Genomic DNA, 18,217 nt, shown 5'->3' with positions numbered 1-18,217 from the left:
TATTGGGACAGGGAGGGTAACCCTCTATTGGGATGGTAACCCTCTATTGGGACAGGGATGGTAACCCTCTATTGGGATGGTAACCCTCTATTGGGATGGTAACCCTCTATTGGGATGGTAACCCTCTATTATATATAGTATTTATATTTATATGGGACAGGCTTCTGACTGTGTGTGTGTGTGCGTGTGTGTGTGTCTGTGTGTGTGTCTGTGTCTGTGTGTTTGTGTGTGTGCGTGCGTGCTTGTGTGTGTGCGCGTGTGTGCATGCGTGCATATGTGCGTGCGTGAGTGTGCGCGTGTGTGCGTGTGTGTCTGTGTGCGTGCGTGTGTGCGTGCGTGTGTGTGTGTGTGCGTGTCTGTGTGTGTGTGTGTGTGTGTGTGTCTGTGTGTGTGCGTGCGTGCGTGCGCGTGCGTGTCTGTGTGTGTGTGTCTGTGTGTGTGTGTGCGTGCGTGCGTGTCTGTGTGTGTGTGTGTGTGTGTGTGCGCGTGTGTGTGTGTGTGTGTACTCCAGGTACGTAGGTGTTATCAGCGAGGCTGCACCGGTCAACAGTGTGGTCCTGGCGGAGGACGGTAATCCTCTGGTCATACAGGCTTCGGACCGTGACCGTAACCTGAACGCCCTGCTGGTGTTCAACATCATAGATGAGACCGCTAGATCCTTCTTCACCGTGGACTCTGGGACCGGGTCCATCAGGTGAGTTTGTTGTTTGGTGGTGTGTCTCTGTTCCAGGGTGTAGTATATGTTTTCCTTCACTACCCCCGTATCATCCAGAGATATGGTCAATTCAGGGACCAATCCAATTCCTTTAGCGACTTGCTTCAATATATTTTTATTACTCACAAAGTAAAGAGTTTGAGGAATTAACCTCACTAGGGCGCGTGGAACGCTAGCGTCAGATTTCAAAAAGGCTTTACGGCAAAAGCATGCCATGCGATTATCCGAGAACAGTGCCCAGCAGACAAATCATTAAAAAACGGTAACCAGCCAAGCAGAGGAGTAACAAAAGTCAGAAATAGCGATACAATTAATCACTTACCTTTGATGATCTTCATATGGTTGCACTCACAAGGCAGTTTATCTTGGGCATGCTTTTCATACAATATTCCAAATGCTGCCCTCTATCCTAGTGAAGTTAAATTAAACACTTTTTGTTGTTCTTTATTTATATTTTGTGTGTGTCTGTTTATGTCTGTGTCTGTGTTGGTGTGTGCTTAATATAAGTAGTTGCTGTATTACAATGTAAAGAGATCTGATGGACTACTTCTCATATGTTCTTATCCTGATTCTAATGTAGAACCATCTCTACTTTGGACTACGAGACGTTCTCTGCCTTCTCCTTCCGGGTCCATGTGAGGGACAGTGGGAGACCCCAGAGAACAGCAGACAACCCAGCTCAGGTCCATATCAAGGTGATACATCTTCTTCTTCATCTTCTTCGTCTTCACTTTACATCCTGTATGTATCTCTAACCGTAACTCATTTACCTTAAAGCTACAGTCTGAGATTCGAAAAACAACAATCAATGGGTATATATATATCAAAGATTTGAAATTACCGTTGAACATATTCTCAGTACGTAAATATACAAGTAAAGGACCTTGAACTGTAATTATATGTAATGTTAAATATCCTTTAATGGGGATACATGATCCCCTTTGGGATCACCCCCCATCCCCCCTGAGCTGTAATGTGGCGCAGGGAACGCAAGAAATAATCCTAAAAATATTTAACCTCCACAGAATCGCTTGAAAAATGGCTCAAATGAAAGATAAAGAAGTTATTTATCTACCCAGCAAGTCAGATTTCTAAAATGTTTTACGGCGAAAACATAGCACATATTTATGTCCAACCACCACTGCATACATACCTCATTAGCATAGCCAAGTAGGAAAAAATATGCAATCAACAAACGCAGGATTAAAAGAAAAATCATTTCACTAACCTTTTGAAATCTTCATCAGATGACAGTAATATAACATGTTACACAGTACATTCATTTTTTTTTCAATAATATGCAATATATATCCATAAATCTCTGTTTACAATTATGCATCGTTCAAAAAATGCTACTGCAATGTCAGGAGAAATAAAATAGCTCCGGCAGATAACGTCAGCTAACGAATACACATCATAAACTTTGACTAAATATGCATGTTTTACATATGTATGGCAAGATAAACTTCTTCTAAATACAATCGCTATGTTACAATTATTTTTAACGTTACATTTTGCGTTCACTAGGCTATAATAGGGAGGCGGCGCTCCCATTTAGCATACTGACTCCTCTATCTTGGAGTCGACAGAAACCCAAAATGAAGACATAAATATTCCCTTACCGTGGCTGTTCTTCCATCAGAAGACCTGGAAGGGTTAATACTCACCAAGTTAGCGTTCAGTTTTCAAGTCTGTGTCTTTCGGTTCTCAAACTAGCCACTTTTCGGTCGAAATGTATGCAAATTTCAAGTGGATGCGCACCAAAACGTCGAAAGTATACATTATATTTCGAGTAAACTTGTCAAACTATGTTTATAATTAAGCCTTAACATGTTATAAAGGTCTACAGCAATCGTGAGGGCGAACAGAGAAACACACGTTGTTCAATCCATCCTGAGGAAAGAGAGAAAAATATCCCAGCTCGCATTGGTGAAACTTTTTTTTTTGCGTCACCGGGACGTTTGGGCACGCTGAACGTCTCGTGAGCGCGCGATTCTCACAGTTACACGCCTCATCGAAAGCAGGCTTCACGCTGAAGACGTAGAAACTGTTTCCATGGTTATAACTGCTTGGGAAGTGTGTATACGATGACGTTGAAGTGGTGGCAACTTTTTTCATTACAAGAGAGACTTTGGGAGAATGCATGCCCTGAGACTTCTGCTTTACATAGAGACAAAATTTAAACGGTTTTAGAAGCTTTAGAGTGTTTCCTATTCGATAATAATTTTTATTTCCATATATTAGCAACTTTTGACAAAAATGTATCATGTTTTATATGGGTGCCGAATTCCTCCAGAAGGGGCAGTATTCAGGGCTAGCCCCAACAGCTTGTTATGGTTGTTTGGCCTGTTTTGATTTTCCTCAGGGTTTCGCCTGCAATATAAGTTAGGTTATACTCACAGACAATATTTTGACAGTTTTTGAAACTTTAGAGTGTTTTCTATCCAATATTAATAATACTATGCATGTATTAGCAACTGAGACTGAGGAGCTGGCCGTTTACAATGGGCACCTTTTCATCCAAGCTACTCAATACTGCCCCTGCAGCCATAAAAAGTTAAATAATGTTTAGTGTAATTATCAAAGGTAATTTAAATACTGTTTCTTTTTCTTTCTCCTCCACCAGGTGGTGAACATCAACGACTCTCCTCCTAAGTTCTCCCAAGACTCCTATGAAACGGTCCTCCTCCTCCCCACCTACCCCGGAGTCGAGGCCCTGAGGGTCACGGCCTTTGACCCAGACCTGACGCCCGACCCCGCCGTGACCCCTGCTGACCTCTCTGTGACCTCTGCCCTGGTGTACACCCTGGCTGACCGGAACCTCGAACACTTCTCCATGGAACGTTCCACTGGCGTTCTCACCGTCAAGAACCGCAACCTCTCCAAAGACCGCTATCGCTTCAACGTCAAGGTAATTATGTTGCTGTTATTATCTTTATTACACATCTAGGTGATCAATAACCTGATTTATCTCTTCAAAGTAAGAGATGATCAATAACCTGATTTATCTCTTCAAAGTAAGAGATGATCAATAACCTGATTTATCTCTTCAAAGTAAGAGATGATCAATAACCTGATTTATCTCTTCAAAGTAAGAGATGATCAATAACCTGATTTATATCTTCAAAGTAAGAGGTAATCAATAGTGGTCCAGTGTCTTTTTTTATTTTTTATGTATTCCTTGATTCAACCAATCAGATGTTGTCCAGGCCACCCTACTTGCAAAGTGTAGCATACAGTTTGTGCAAAGCGCTGTAAAATACCTTCCAATCAGCTGTAAAATACCCTCCAATCAGCTGTAAAATACCCTCCAACCAGCTGTAAAATACCCTCCAACCTGCTGTAAAATACCCTCCAACCAGCTGTAATACCTTCCAACCAGCTGTAAAATACCCTCCAACCAGCTGTAATACCTTCCAACCAGCTGTAAAATACCCTCCAACCAGCTGTAATACCCTCCAACCAGCTGTAAAATACCCTCCAACCAGCTGTAACATACCCTCCAACCAGCTGTAAAATACCCTCCAACCAGCTGTAAAATACCCTCCAACCAGCTGTAATACCTTCCAACCAGCTGTAAAATACCCTCCAACCAGCTGTAAAATACCCTCCAACCAGCTGTAAAATACCTTCCAATCAGCTGTAAAATACCCTCCAACCAGCTGTAAAATACCTTCCAACCAGCTGTAAAATACCTTCCAACCAGCTGTAAAATACCCTCCAACCAGCTGTAAAATACCCTCCAACCAGCTGTAAAATACCTTCCAACCAGCTGTAATACCTTCCAACCAGCTGTAAAATACCCTCCAACCAGCTGTAATACCTTCAAACCAGCTGTAATACCCTCCAACCAGCTGTAATACCCTCCAACCAGCTGTAAAATACCCTCCAACCAGCTGTAAAATACCCTCCAACCAGCTGTAAAATACCCTCCAACCAGCTGTAAAATACCCTCCAACCTGCTGTAAAATACCCTCCAACCTGCTGTAAAATACCCTCCAACCAGCTGTAAAATACCCTCCAACCTGCTGTAAAATACCCTCCAACCAGCTGTAATACCTTCCAACCAGCTGTAAAATACCCTCCAACCAGCTGTAATACCCTCCAACCAGCTGTATAATACCCTCCAACCAGCTGTAAAATACCCTCCAACCAGCTGTAAAATACCCTCCAACCAGCTGTAATACCCTCCAACCAGCTGTATAATACCCTCCAACCAGCTGTAAAATACCCTCCAACCAGCTGTAAAATACCCTCCAACCTGCTGTAAAATACCCTCCAATCAGCTGTAAAATACCCTCCAACCAGCTGTAAAATACCCTCCAACCTGCTGTAAAATACCCTCCAATCAGCTGTAAAATACCCTCCAACCTGCTGTAAAATACCCTCAACCAGCTGTAAAATACCCTCCAACCAGCTGTAAAATACCCTCCAACCAGCTGTAAAATACCCTCCAACCAGCTGTAAAATACCCTCCAACCAGCTGTAATACCCTCCAACCAGCTGTAATACCCTCCAACCAGCTGTAAAATACCCACCAACCAGCTGTAAAATACCCACCAACCAGCTGTAAAATACCCTCCAACCAGCTGTAAAATACCCTCCAACCAGCTGTAATACCCTCCAACCAGCTGTAAAATACCCTCCAACCAGCTGTAAAACCCTCCAACCAGCTGTAAAATACCTTCCAACCAGCTGTAAAATACCCTCCAATCAGCTGTAATACCCTCCAACCAGCTGTAAAATACCCTCCAACCAGCTGTATACCCTCCAACCAGCTGTAAAATACCCTCCAACCAGCTGTAATACCTTCCAACCAGCTGTAATACCCTCCAACCAGCTGTAATACCCTCCAACCAGCTGTAAAATACCCTCCAATCAGCTGTAAAATACCCTCCAACCAGCTGTAAAATACCCTCCAACCAGCTGTAAAATACCCTCCAACCAGCTGTAAAATACCCTCCAACCTGCTGTAAAATACCCTCCAACCAGCTGTAAAATACCCTCCAACCAGCTGTAAAATACCCTCCAACCTGCTGTAAAATACCCTCCAACCAGCTGCAAAATATCCTCCAACCTGCTGTAAAATACCCTCCAACCTGCTGTAAAATACCCTCCAACCAGCTGTAATACCTTCCAACCAGCTGTAAAATACCCTCCAACCAGCTGTAATACCGTCCAACCAGCTGTATAATACCCTCCAACCAGCTGTAAAATACCCTCCAACCAGCTGTAAAATACCCTCCAACCAGCTGTAATACCCTCCAACCAGCTGTATAATACCCTCCAACCAGCTGTAAAATACCCTCCAACCAGCTGTAAAATACCCTCCAACCTGCTGTAAAATACCCTCCAATCAGCTGTAAAATACCCTCCAACCTGCTGTAAAATACCCTCAACCAGCTGTAAAATACCCTCCAACCAGCTGTAAAATACCCTCCAACCAGCTGTAAAATACCCTCCAACCAGCTGTAAAATACCCTCCAACCAGCTGTAATACCCTCCAACCAGCTGTAATACCCTCCAACCAGCTGTAAAACCCTCCAACCAGCTGTAAAATACCCTCCAACCAGCTGTAAAATACCCTCCAACCAGCTGTAATACCCTCCAACCAGCTGTATAATACCCTCCAACCAGCTGTAAAATACCCTCCAACCAGCTGTAAAATACCCTCCAACCTGCTGTAAAATACCCTCCAATCAGCTGTAAAATACCCTCCAACCTGCTGTAAAATACCCTCAACCAGCTGTAAAATACCCTCCAACCAGCTGTAAAATACCCTCCAACCAGCTGTAAAATACCCTCCAACCAGCTGTAAAATACCCTCCAACCAGCTGTAATACCCTCCAACCAGCTGTAATACCCTCCAACCAGCTGTAAAACCCTCCAACCAGCTGTAAAATACCTTCCAACCAGCTGTAAAATACCCTCCAATCAGCTGTAATACCCTCCAACCAGCTGTAAAATACCCTCCAACCAGCTGTATACCCTCCAACCAGCTGTAAAATACCCTCCAACCAGCTGTAATACCTTCCAACCAGCTGTAATACCTTCCAACCAGCTGTAAAATACCTTCCAACCAGCTGTAATACCCTCCAACCAGCTGTAAAATACCCTCCAACCAGCTGTAAAATACCCTCCAACCAGCTGTAAAATACCCTCCAACCAGCTGTAAAATACCCTCCAACCAGCTGTAAAATACCCTCCAACCAGCTGTAAAATACCCTCCAACCAGCTGTAATACCTTCCAACCAGCTGTAAAATACCCTCCAACCAGCTGTAAAATACCTTCCAACCAGCTGTAAAATACCCTCCAACCAGCTCTAAAATACCTTCCAACCAGCTGTAAAATACCCTCCAACCAACTGTAAAATACCCTCCAACCAGCTGTAAAATACCCTCCAACCAGCTGTAATACCTTCCAACCAGCTGTAATACCTTCCAACCAGCTGTAAAATACCTTCCAACCAGCTGTAATACCCTCCAACCAGCTGTAAAATACCCTCCAACCAGCTGTAAAATACCCTCCAACCAGCTGTAAAATACCCTCCAACCAGCTGTAAAATACCCTCCAACCAGCTGTAAAATACCCTCCAACCAGCTGTAAAATACCCTCCAACCAGCTGTAATACCTTCCAACCAGCTGTAAAATACCCTCCAACCAGCTGTAAAATACCTTCCAACCAGCTGTAAAATACCCTCCAACCAGCTCTAAAATACCTTCCAACCAGCTGTAAAATACCCTCCAACCAACTGTAAAGTACCCTCTAATAAGCTGTACATCTTGTTATATGAAATACTAAAGCTATCGACCTATCCCCAGGTGTGGGACGGTCGTTTCTCCAGCACAGTGTTAGTAACCATCCTGGTCCGTGAAGCGATGGACAGCGGCCTCCTCTTCTCCCTCCCCATCTACTCCTCCTCCGTCGCCGAGAACGATGGCAACATCTCCATAGTGACCGTGGTGAACGCAGTGGGGCACCGGCTTAACGAGCCGTTGAAGTACACGCTGCTGAATGCCGGCGGTCGTTTCACGGTGCGCCCGACCTCCGGGGTGGTCCTGACCATGGGAATACCGTTTGACCGCGAGGAGCAGGACAGCTATGAACTGGTGGTCGAAGCCAGCAGAGTTTACGACCGACTGAGGGTTGCTAGAGTTACTGTCAAGGTTCAGGTGGGTACAGGGTGTGTGTTTGAGAGAGAGGGAAATGTTATCTTTATTTAACTAGGCAAGTCAATAGATAGCAGAGAGACAGAAAGAGAGAGACAGAGAGAGACAGAGAGAGACAGACAGACAGACAGAGACAGAAAGAGAGACAGACAGAGACAGACAGACAGACAGACAGACAGACAGACAGACAGACAGACAGACATTATTATTATTATTAGAGACCAACAGTTGGAGTTTGTCTCCCCCTAAAGGTGGAGGATGTGAATGACAATGCTCCGGAGTTTGTCTCCCCCTATAGGTGGAGGATGTGAATGACAATGCCCCAGAGTTTGTCTCCCCCTATAGGTGGAGGATGTGAATGACAATGCTCCGGAGTTTGTCTCCCCCTATAGGTGGAGGATGTGAATGACAATGCCCCGGAGTTTGTCTCCCCCTATAGGTGGAGGATGTGAATGACAATGCTCCGGAGTTTGTCTCCCCCTATAGGTGGAGGATGTGAATGACAATGCCCCGGAGTTTGTCTCCCCCTATAGGTGGAGGATGTGAATGACAATGCTCCGGAGTTTGTCTCCCCCTATAGGTGGAGGATGTGAATGACAATGCTCCGGAGTTTGTTGACCTGCCGTACTACGCTGCTGTCCAGGTAGGTGTGTGTGTGTGTGTGTGTGTGTGTGTGTGTGTGTGTGTGTGTGTGTGTGTGTGTGTGTTGACCAGGTGGAATCAGACCCAGGCTCCGTGGTGTACAGGGTCTTAGCTGTGTGTGTGTGTGTGTGTGTGTTGACCAGGTGGAATCAGACCCAGGCTCCGTGGTGTACAGGGTCTCAGCTGTGTGTGTGTGTGTGTGTGTGTGTGTGTGTGTGTGTGTGTGTGTGTGTGTGTGTGTGTGTGTGTGTTGACCAGGTGGAATCAGACCCAGGCTCCGTGGTGTACAGGGTCTCAGCATCAGACAGAGACTCTGGGCTCAACGGTGATGTCATTTACACGCTGAAAGAGGAGCACAGGAACTTCCAGGTGGAGAAATATATAATATATATATAATAATAATATATAATATAATATATTGTTTTATCACTGTTAGCGATGGGCATTTTTAAAGAATGTCTGTGTTTGAGTCCTTTCAATATAGATGTTCCAGTAATATTTTTTGTTTACTTGAGTAGTAGCAAGTTTACCTTTGTTTTATCACTGTTAGCGATGGGCATTTTTAAAGAATGTCCGTGTTTGAGTCCTTTCAATGTAGATGTTCCAGTAATATTTTTTGTTTACTTGAGTAGTAGCAAGTTTACCTTTGTTCCAGTTACTAGTTGGTCTGATACACATCTGCAAATTAATCTGGATTTTCACTGGATTTGACCCCTAACAATAAGACGCGGGTAAATGTCTAGTAATATACTATAAAAACATTACATTCTCGAGTCCCGCACCTAGTTCCTGGTAGTATACAGTATATATAGTATATATATAGTATACAGTATAGTATACAGTATATATAGTATATATATAGTATACAGTATATATAGTATACAGTATAGTATACAGGATAGTATACAGTATATATAGTATACAGTATATATAGTATACAGTATATATAGTATATATATAGTATACAGTATATATAGTATATATATATAGTATACATATAGTATATATATAATATACAGTACATATAGTATATATATAGTATACAGTATATATAGTATATATATAGTATACAGTATATATAGTATATATATAGTATACAGTATAGTATACAGTATATATAGTATATATATATTATACAGTATAGTATACAGTATATATAGTATATATATAGTATACAGTATAGTATACAGTATATATAGTATATATATTATACAGTACATATAGTATATATATAGTATACAGTACATATAGTATATATATAGTATACAGTATATATAGTATATATATATTATACAGTATAGTATACAGTATATATAGTATATATATATTATACAGTATATATAGTATATATATAGTATACAGTATAGTATACAGTATATATAGTATATATATATATAGTATACAGTATATATAGTATATATATATATTATACAGTATAGTATACAGTATATATAGTATATATATATTTATACAGTATATATAGTATATATATAGTATACAGTATAGTATACAGTATATATAGTATATATATATAGTATACAGTACATATAGTATACAGTATAGTATACAGTATAGTATACAGTATATATAGTATATATATAGTATACAGTATAGTATACAGTATATATAGTATATATATAGTATACAGTATAGTATACAGTATATATAGTATATATATAGTATACAGTATAGTATACAGTATATATAGTATATATATATACTATACAGTACATATAGTATACAGTATAGTATACAGTATATATAGTATATATATATAGTATACAGTACATATAGTATACAGTACATATAGTATACAGTACATATAGTATACAGTATAGTATACAGTATATATAGTATATATATAGTATACAGTATAGTATACAGTATATATAGTATATATATATAGTATACAGTACATATAGTATACAGTATATATAGTATATATATATTATACAGTATAGTATACAGTATATATAGTATATATATAGTATACAGTATAGTATACAGTATATATAGTATATATATATAGTATACAGTACATATAGTATACAGTATAGTATACAGTATATATAGTATATATATATAGTATACAGTACATATAGTATACAGTATAGTATACAGTATATATAGTATATATATATAGTATACAGTACATATAGTATACAGTACATATAGTATACAGTACATATAGTATACAGTATAGTATACAGTATATATAGTATATATAGTATACAGTATATATAGTATATATATATAGTATACAGTACATATAGTATATATATATAGTATACAGTACATATAGTATACAGTATAGTATACAGTATATATAGTATATATATAGTATACAGTATAGTATACAGTATATATAGTATATATATATAGTATACAGTACATATAGTATATATATAGTATACAGTACATATAGTATACAGTACATATAGTATATATATATAGTATACAGTACATATAGTATACAGTATAGTATACAGTATATATAGTATATATATAGTATACAGTATAGTATACAGTATATATAGTATATATATAGTATACAGTACATATAGTATACAGTACATATAGTATACAGTATAGTATACAGTATATATAGTATATATATAGTATACAGTACATATAGTATACAGTACATATAGTATACAGTATAGTATACAGTATATATAGTATATATATAGTATACAGTACATATAGTATACAGTACATATAGTATACAGTATAGTATACAGTATCCAGTAGCGGTCAAAAGTTTAGACACACCGACTCATTCAAAGGTTTTTATTTTTTATTTCATTTCATTCATCTACATTGTAGAATAATAGTGAAGACATCAAAACTATGAAATAACACATATGGAGTCATGTAGTTACCAAAAAAGTGTCAATCAAATCAAAAATATATTTTAGATTTTAGATTTTTCAAAGTAGCCACCCTTTGCCTTGATGACAGCTTTGCACACTCTTGGCATTCTCTCAACCAGCTTCACCTGGAATGCTTTTCCAACAGTCTTGAAGGAGTTCCCACATATGCTGAGCACTTGTTGGCTCAAATATAACAAATATTTGGTTACTACATGATTCCATATGTGTTATGTCATAGTTTTGATGTCCTCACTATTATTCCACAATGTCGAAAATAGTAAAAATGAAGTAAAAACCAAACTTTTGACTGGTACTGTATGTATTTTAGACAGGAGGACACTGTGTGAGATCAACCACAGATTTATCACAACTTACTGTGTAAAGAGAAAATGAAGTTTCTCTTCTCCTCTCCAGGTGGACCCTCTAAGAGGTGAACTGATCCTCAAGCGCTCCCTCGAAGCCGACCTGTCCAACGCTGAATACAAACTCACCATCGTAGCTCAAGATGGCGGCTCCCCTTCCCTGTCCAGTGAGGTGGAGCTACCGGTCACCATCATGAATAAGGCCATGCCGGTGTTTGACAAGCCCTTCTATGGCATCACAGTGAGGGAGGATGTCCCCGTGTCCACCCCGGTCCTGTATATCAACGCTACCAGCCCCCAGGGACAGAGTGTTATATACACTGTCATGGAGGGAGACCCTTCACTACAGGTTAGAGTTATACACACACACATATACACACACACACACACATACACATACACACACATATACACACACACACATATACACACACATATACACACACACACACACACACACATACACACATATGCACGAACGCATACATGCACACACAAACACACACATATATGCATGCACACACACACACACACACACACACACACACACACACACACACACACACACACACACACACACACACACACACACACACATACACAGAAACACACACACAGTTATATAGCACTATACTTGGGAGGACCAGTTTAACAATTGATTCACACTGAATATCCTATTTTACCCAACTCCTAAACCTAACTCCAAAACCTAACTCGTAACACTGTATAGGGAGCCAGCCCTCACACAGACGATTTACCAGTCCACCCCCTGAACAGAACAAATCAAATCAAATGTATTTATAAAGCCCTTCTTACATCAGATGATATCTCAAAGTGCTGTACAGAAACCCAGCCTAAAACCCCAAACAGCAAGCAATGCAGGTGTAAAAGCACGGTGGCTAGGAAAAACTCCCTAGAAAGGCCAAAACCTAGGAAGAAACCTAGAGAGGAACCAGGCTATGTGGGGTGGCCAGTCCTCTTCTGGCTGTGCCGGGTGGAGATTATAACAGAACATGACCAAGATGTTCAAGATGATCAAATGTTCATAGATGACCAACAGGGTCAAATAATAATCACAGTAGTTGTCGAGGGTGCAACAAGTCAGCATCTCAGGATTAAATGTCAGTTGGCTTTTCATAGCCGATCATTAAGAGTATCTCTACCGCTCCTGCTGTCTCTAGAGAGTTGAAAACAGCAGGTCTGGGACAGGTAGCACGAGAGAATTAGAGAGAGCATACTTAAATTCACACAGGACACCGGATAAGACAGGAGAAATACTCCAGATATAACAGACTGACCCTAGCCCCCCGACACATAAACTACTGCAGCATAAATACTGGAGACTGAGACTGGAGGGGTCGGGAGACACTGTGGCCCCATCCAACGATACCCCCGGACAGGGCCAAACAGGCAGGATATAACTCCACCCACTTTGCCAAAGCACAGCCCCCCACACCACTAGAGGGATATCTTCAACCACCAACTTACCATCCCGAGACAAGGCCGAGTATAGCCCACAAAGATCTCCGCCACGGCACAACCCAAGGGGGGGTGCCAACCCAGACAGGAAGATCACGTCAGTGACTCAACCCACTCAAGTGACGCACCCCTCCTAGGGACGGTATGAAAGAGCCCTAGTAAGCCAGCGACTCAGCCCCTGTAATAGGGTTAGAGGTAGAGAATCCCAGTGGAGAGAGGGGAACCGGCCAGGCAGAGACAGCAAGGGCGGTTCGTTGCTCCAGAGCCTTTCCGTTCACCTTCCCACTCCTGGGCCAGACTACACTCAATCATATGACCCACTGAAGAGATGAGTCTTCAGTAAAGACTTAAAGGTTGAAACCGAGTCTGCGTCTCTCACATTTGTAGGCAGACCATTCCATAAAAATGGAGCTCTATAGGAGAAAGCCCTGCCTCCAGCTGTTTGCTTAGAAATTCTAGGGACAATTAGGAGGCCTGCATATTATGACCGTAGTGTACGTGTAGGTATGTACGGCAGGACCAAATCAGAGAGATAGGTAGGAGCAAGCCCATGTAATGCTTTGTAGGTTAGCAGTAAAACCTTGAAAATCAGCCCTTGCCTTAACAGGAAGCCAGTGTAGGGAGGCTAGCACTGGAGTAATATGATCACATTTTTGGGATCTAGTCAGGATTCTAGCAGCCGTATTTAGCACCAAATTAAGTTTATTTAGTGCTTTATCCGGGTAGCCGGAAAGTAGAGCATTGCAGTAGTCTAACCTAGAAGTGACAAAAGCATGGATTCATTTTTCTGCATCATTTTTGGACAGAAAGTTTCTGATTTTTGCAATGTTACATAAATGGTAAAAAAGCTGTCCTTGAAACAGTCTGGATATGTCCGTCAAAAGAGAGATCAGGGTCCAGAGTAACGCCGAGGTCCTTCACAGTTTTATTTGAGACGACTGTACAACCATCAAGATTAATTGTCAGTTTCAACAGAAGATCTCTTTGTTTCTTGGGACCCTGAACTAGCATCTCTGTTTTGTCCGAGTTTAAAAGTAGAACGTTTGCAGCCATCCACTTCCTTATGTCTGAAACACAGGCTTCCAGCGAGGGCAATTTTGGGGCTTCACCATGTTTCATCGAAATGTACAGCTGTGTGTCATCCGCATAGCAGTGAAAGTTAACATTATGTTTCCGAATGACATCCCCAAGAGGTAAAATATATAGTGAAAACAATTGTGGTCCTAAAATAGTACCTTGAGGAACACCGAAATTTACAGTTGATTTGTCAGAGGACAAACCATTCACAGAGACAAACTGATATCTTTCCGACAGATAAGATCTAAACCAGGCCAGAACTTGTCTGTGTAGACCAATTTGGGTTTCCAATCTTTCCAAAAGTGATCAATGGTATCAAAAGCAGCACTAAGGTCTGGGAGCACGAGAACAGATGCAGAGCCTCGGTCTGACACCATTAAAAGGTAATTTACCACCTTCACAAGTGCAGTCTCAGTGCTATGATGGGTTCTAAAACCAGATTGAAGCATTTCTTATACATTGTTTGTCTTCTGGAAGGCAGTGAGTTGCTGCTTTTTCATTTTTTTTGAGAGGAATGGAAGATTCGATATGGGCAGATAGTTATTTATTTTTTTGGGGTCAAGGTTTGGCTTTTCAAGAGAGGCTTTATTACTGCCACTTTTAGTGAGTTTGGTACACATCTGGTGGATAGAGAGACATTTATTATGTTCAACATAGGAGGGCCAAGCACAGGAAGCAGCTCTTTCAGTAGTTTAGTTGGAATAGGGTCCAGTATGCAGCTTGACGGTTTAGAGGCCATGATTATTTTCATCATTGTGTCAAGAGATATAGTACTAAAACACTTGAGTGTCTCCCTTGATCCCAGGTCCTGGCAGAGTTGTGCAAACTCAGGACAACTGAGCTTTGGAGGAATACGCAGATTTAAAGAGGAGTCCGTCATTTGCTTTCTAATGATCATGATCTTTTCCTCAAAGAAGTTTATGAATTTATCACTGCTGAAGTGAAAGCCATCCTCTCTTGGGGAATGCTGCTTTTTAGTTAGCTTTGCGACAGTATCAAAATTAAATTTCGGATTGTTCTTATTTTCTTCAATTAAGATGGAAAAATAGGATGATCGAGCAGCAGTGAGGGCTCTTCGGTACTGCACGGTACTGTCTTTCCAAGATAGTCGGAAGACTTCCAGTTTGGTGGAGCAGCAGTGAGGGCTCTTCGATACTGCACGGTACTGTCTTTCCAAGATAGTCGGAAGACTTCCAGTTTGGTGGAGCAGCAGTGAGGGCTCTTCGATACTGCATGGTACTGTCTTTCCAAGATAGTCGGAAGACTTCCAGTTTGGTGAAGCAGCAGGGAGGGCTCTTCGATACTGCATGGTACTGTCTTTCCAAGCTAGTCGGAAGACTTACAGTTTGGTGGAGCAGCAGTGAGGGCTCTTCGGTACTGCACGGTACTGTCTTTCCAAGCTAGTCAGAAGACTTACAGTTTGGTGGAGCAGCAGTGAGGGCTCTTCGGTACTGCACGGTACTGTCTTTCCAAGCTAGTCAGAAGACTTACAGTTTGGTGGAGCAGCAGTGAGGGCTCTTCGGTACTGCACGGTACTGTCTTTCCAAGCTAGTCAGAAGACTTACAGTTTGGTGGAGCAGCAGTGAGGGCTCTTCGGTACATTACATTACATTTACATTTAAGTCATTTAGCAGACGCGCACGGTACTGTCTTTCCAAGCTAGTCAGAAGACTTACAGTTTGGTGGAGCAGCAGTGAGGGCTCTTCGGTACTGCACGGTACTGTCTTTCCAAGCTAGTCAGAAGACTTACAGTTTGGTGGAGCAGCAGTGAGGGCTCTTCGGTACATTACATTACATTTACATTTAAGACATTTAGCAGACGCGCACGGTACTGTCTTTCCAAGATAGTCGGAAGACTTCCAGTTTGGTGGAGCAGCAGTGAGGGCTCTTCGATAGTGCACGGTACTGTCTTTCCAAGATAGTCGGAAGACTTCCAGTTTGGTGGAGCAGCAGTGAGGGCTCTTCGATACTGCATGGTACTGTCTTTCCAAGATAGTCGGAAGACTTCCAGTTTGGTGAAGCAGCAGGGAGGGCTCTTCGATACTGCATGGTACTGTCTTTCCAAGCTAGTCGGAAGACTTACAGTTTGGTGGAGCAGCAGTGAGGGCTCTTCGGTACTGCACGGTACTGTCTTTCCAAGCTAGTCGGAAGACTTACAGTTTGGTGGAGCAGCAGTGAGGGCTCTTCGGTACTGCACGGTACTGTCTTTCCAAGCTAGTCAGAAGACTTACAGTTTGGTGGAGCAGCAGTGAGGGCTCTTCGGTACATTACATTACATTTACATTTAAGTCATTTAGCAGACGCGCACGGTACTGTCTTTCCAAGCTAGTCAGAAGACTTACAGTTTGGTGGAGCAGCAGTGAGGGCTCTTCGATACTGCATGGTACTGTCTTTCCAAGATAGTCGGAAGACTTCCAGTTTGGTGAAGCAGCAGGGAGGGCTCTTCGATACTGCATGGTACTGTCTTTCCAAGCTAGTCGGAAGACTTACAGTTTGGTGGAGCAGCAGTGAGGGCTCTTCGGTACTGCACGGTACTGTCTTTCCAAGCTAGTCAGAAGACTTACAGTTTGGTGGAGCAGCAGTGAGGGCTCTTCGGTACTGCACGGTACTGTCTTTCCAAGCTAGTCAGAAGACTTACAGTTTGGTGGAGCAGCAGTGAGGGCTCTTCGGTACTGCACGGTACTGTCTTTCCAAGCTAGTCAGAAGACTTACAGTTTGGTGGAGCAGCAGTGAGGGCTCTTCGGTACATTACATTACATTTACATTTAAGTCATTTAGCAGACGCGCACGGTACTGTCTTTCCAAGCTAGTCGGAAGACTTCCAGTTTGGTGGAGCAGCAGTGAGGGCTCTTCGATACTGCACGGTACTGTCTTTCCAAGATAGTCGGAAGACTTCCAGTTTGGTGTGGAGCCATTTCCGTTCCAATTTTCTGGAAGCTTGCTTCAGAGCTCGGGTATTTTCTGTATACCAGGGAGCTAGTTTCTTATGACAAATGTGTTTAGTTTTTAGGGGCGCGACTGCATCTAGGGTATTGTGCAAGGTAAAACTGATTTTTGTCCTCTGACGTCCTTGGTTAGGCAGAGGAGTCTGGAAGGGCATCAAGGAATCTTTGGGTTGTCTGAGAATAGCACAACTTTTGATGATCCTTGGTTGGGGTCTGAACAGACTGTTTGTTACGATTTGCAAACATAATAAAATGGTGGTCCGATAGTCCAGGATTATGAGGAAAAACATTAAGATCCACAACATTTATTACATGGGACAAAACTAGGTCCAGAGTATGACTGTGAAAGTGAGTAGGTCCAGAGACATGTTGGACAAAACCCACTGAGTCGATGATGGCTACGAAAGCCTTTTGGAGTGGGTCTGTGGACTTTTCCATGGGAATATTAAAGTCACCAAAGATTAGAATATTATCTGCAATGACAACAAGGTCCAATAGGATTTCAGGGAACTCAGTGAGGAACGCTGTATATGGCCCAAGAGGCCTGTAAACAGTAGCTATAAAAAGTGATTGAGGAGGCTGCATAGATTTCATGACTAGAAGCTCAAAAGACAAAAACGTTTAGTTTTTTTTGTAAATTGGAATTTGCTATCGTAAATGTTAGCAACACCTCCGCCTTTGCGGGATGCATGGGGGATATGATCACTAGTGTAGCCAGGAGGCCTCATTTAACACAGTAAATTCATCAGGCTTAAGCCATGTTTCAGTCAGGCCAATCACATCAATATTAGATTAGAATACATTAGTTAATTGACTATAACTGCCTTGGAAGTGAGGGATCATTAAGTAGCCTATTTTGAGATGTGAGGTATCTCGATCTCCTTCAATAATGACAGGAATGGAGGAGGTCTTTATTCCAGTGAGATTGCTAAGGCGAACACCACCATGTTTAG

At 41.7% G+C, this 18,217-nt stretch overlaps 1 protein-coding gene across 1 annotated transcript in view; it reads left to right on the top strand.

Annotated features, from left to right (window-relative positions):
- The window catches only part of LOC135562556 (protocadherin Fat 3), a gene marked incomplete at its 5' end in the record, with an annotated part of 349,011 nt that overhangs the window by 169,970 nt on the left and 160,824 nt on the right, over window positions 1–18,217 (top strand). Inside the window, 7 exon segments of the mRNA XM_065005063.1 lie at window positions 512–694; window positions 1,296–1,410; window positions 3,342–3,626; window positions 7,539–7,889; window positions 8,467–8,529; window positions 8,787–8,897; window positions 11,816–12,112. Of these exon segments, the coding sequence (XP_064861135.1) occupies window positions 512–694; window positions 1,296–1,410; window positions 3,342–3,626; window positions 7,539–7,889; window positions 8,467–8,529; window positions 8,787–8,897; window positions 11,816–12,112 (1,405 nt within the window).

The sequence above is a fragment of the Oncorhynchus nerka genome, linkage group LG19, assembly GCF_034236695.1.
Source record: "Oncorhynchus nerka isolate Pitt River linkage group LG19, Oner_Uvic_2.0, whole genome shotgun sequence".
NCBI classification, from domain to species: Eukaryota; Metazoa; Chordata; class Actinopteri; order Salmoniformes; family Salmonidae; genus Oncorhynchus; species Oncorhynchus nerka.
This window is presented reverse-complemented; position numbering and strand designations above follow the sequence as displayed.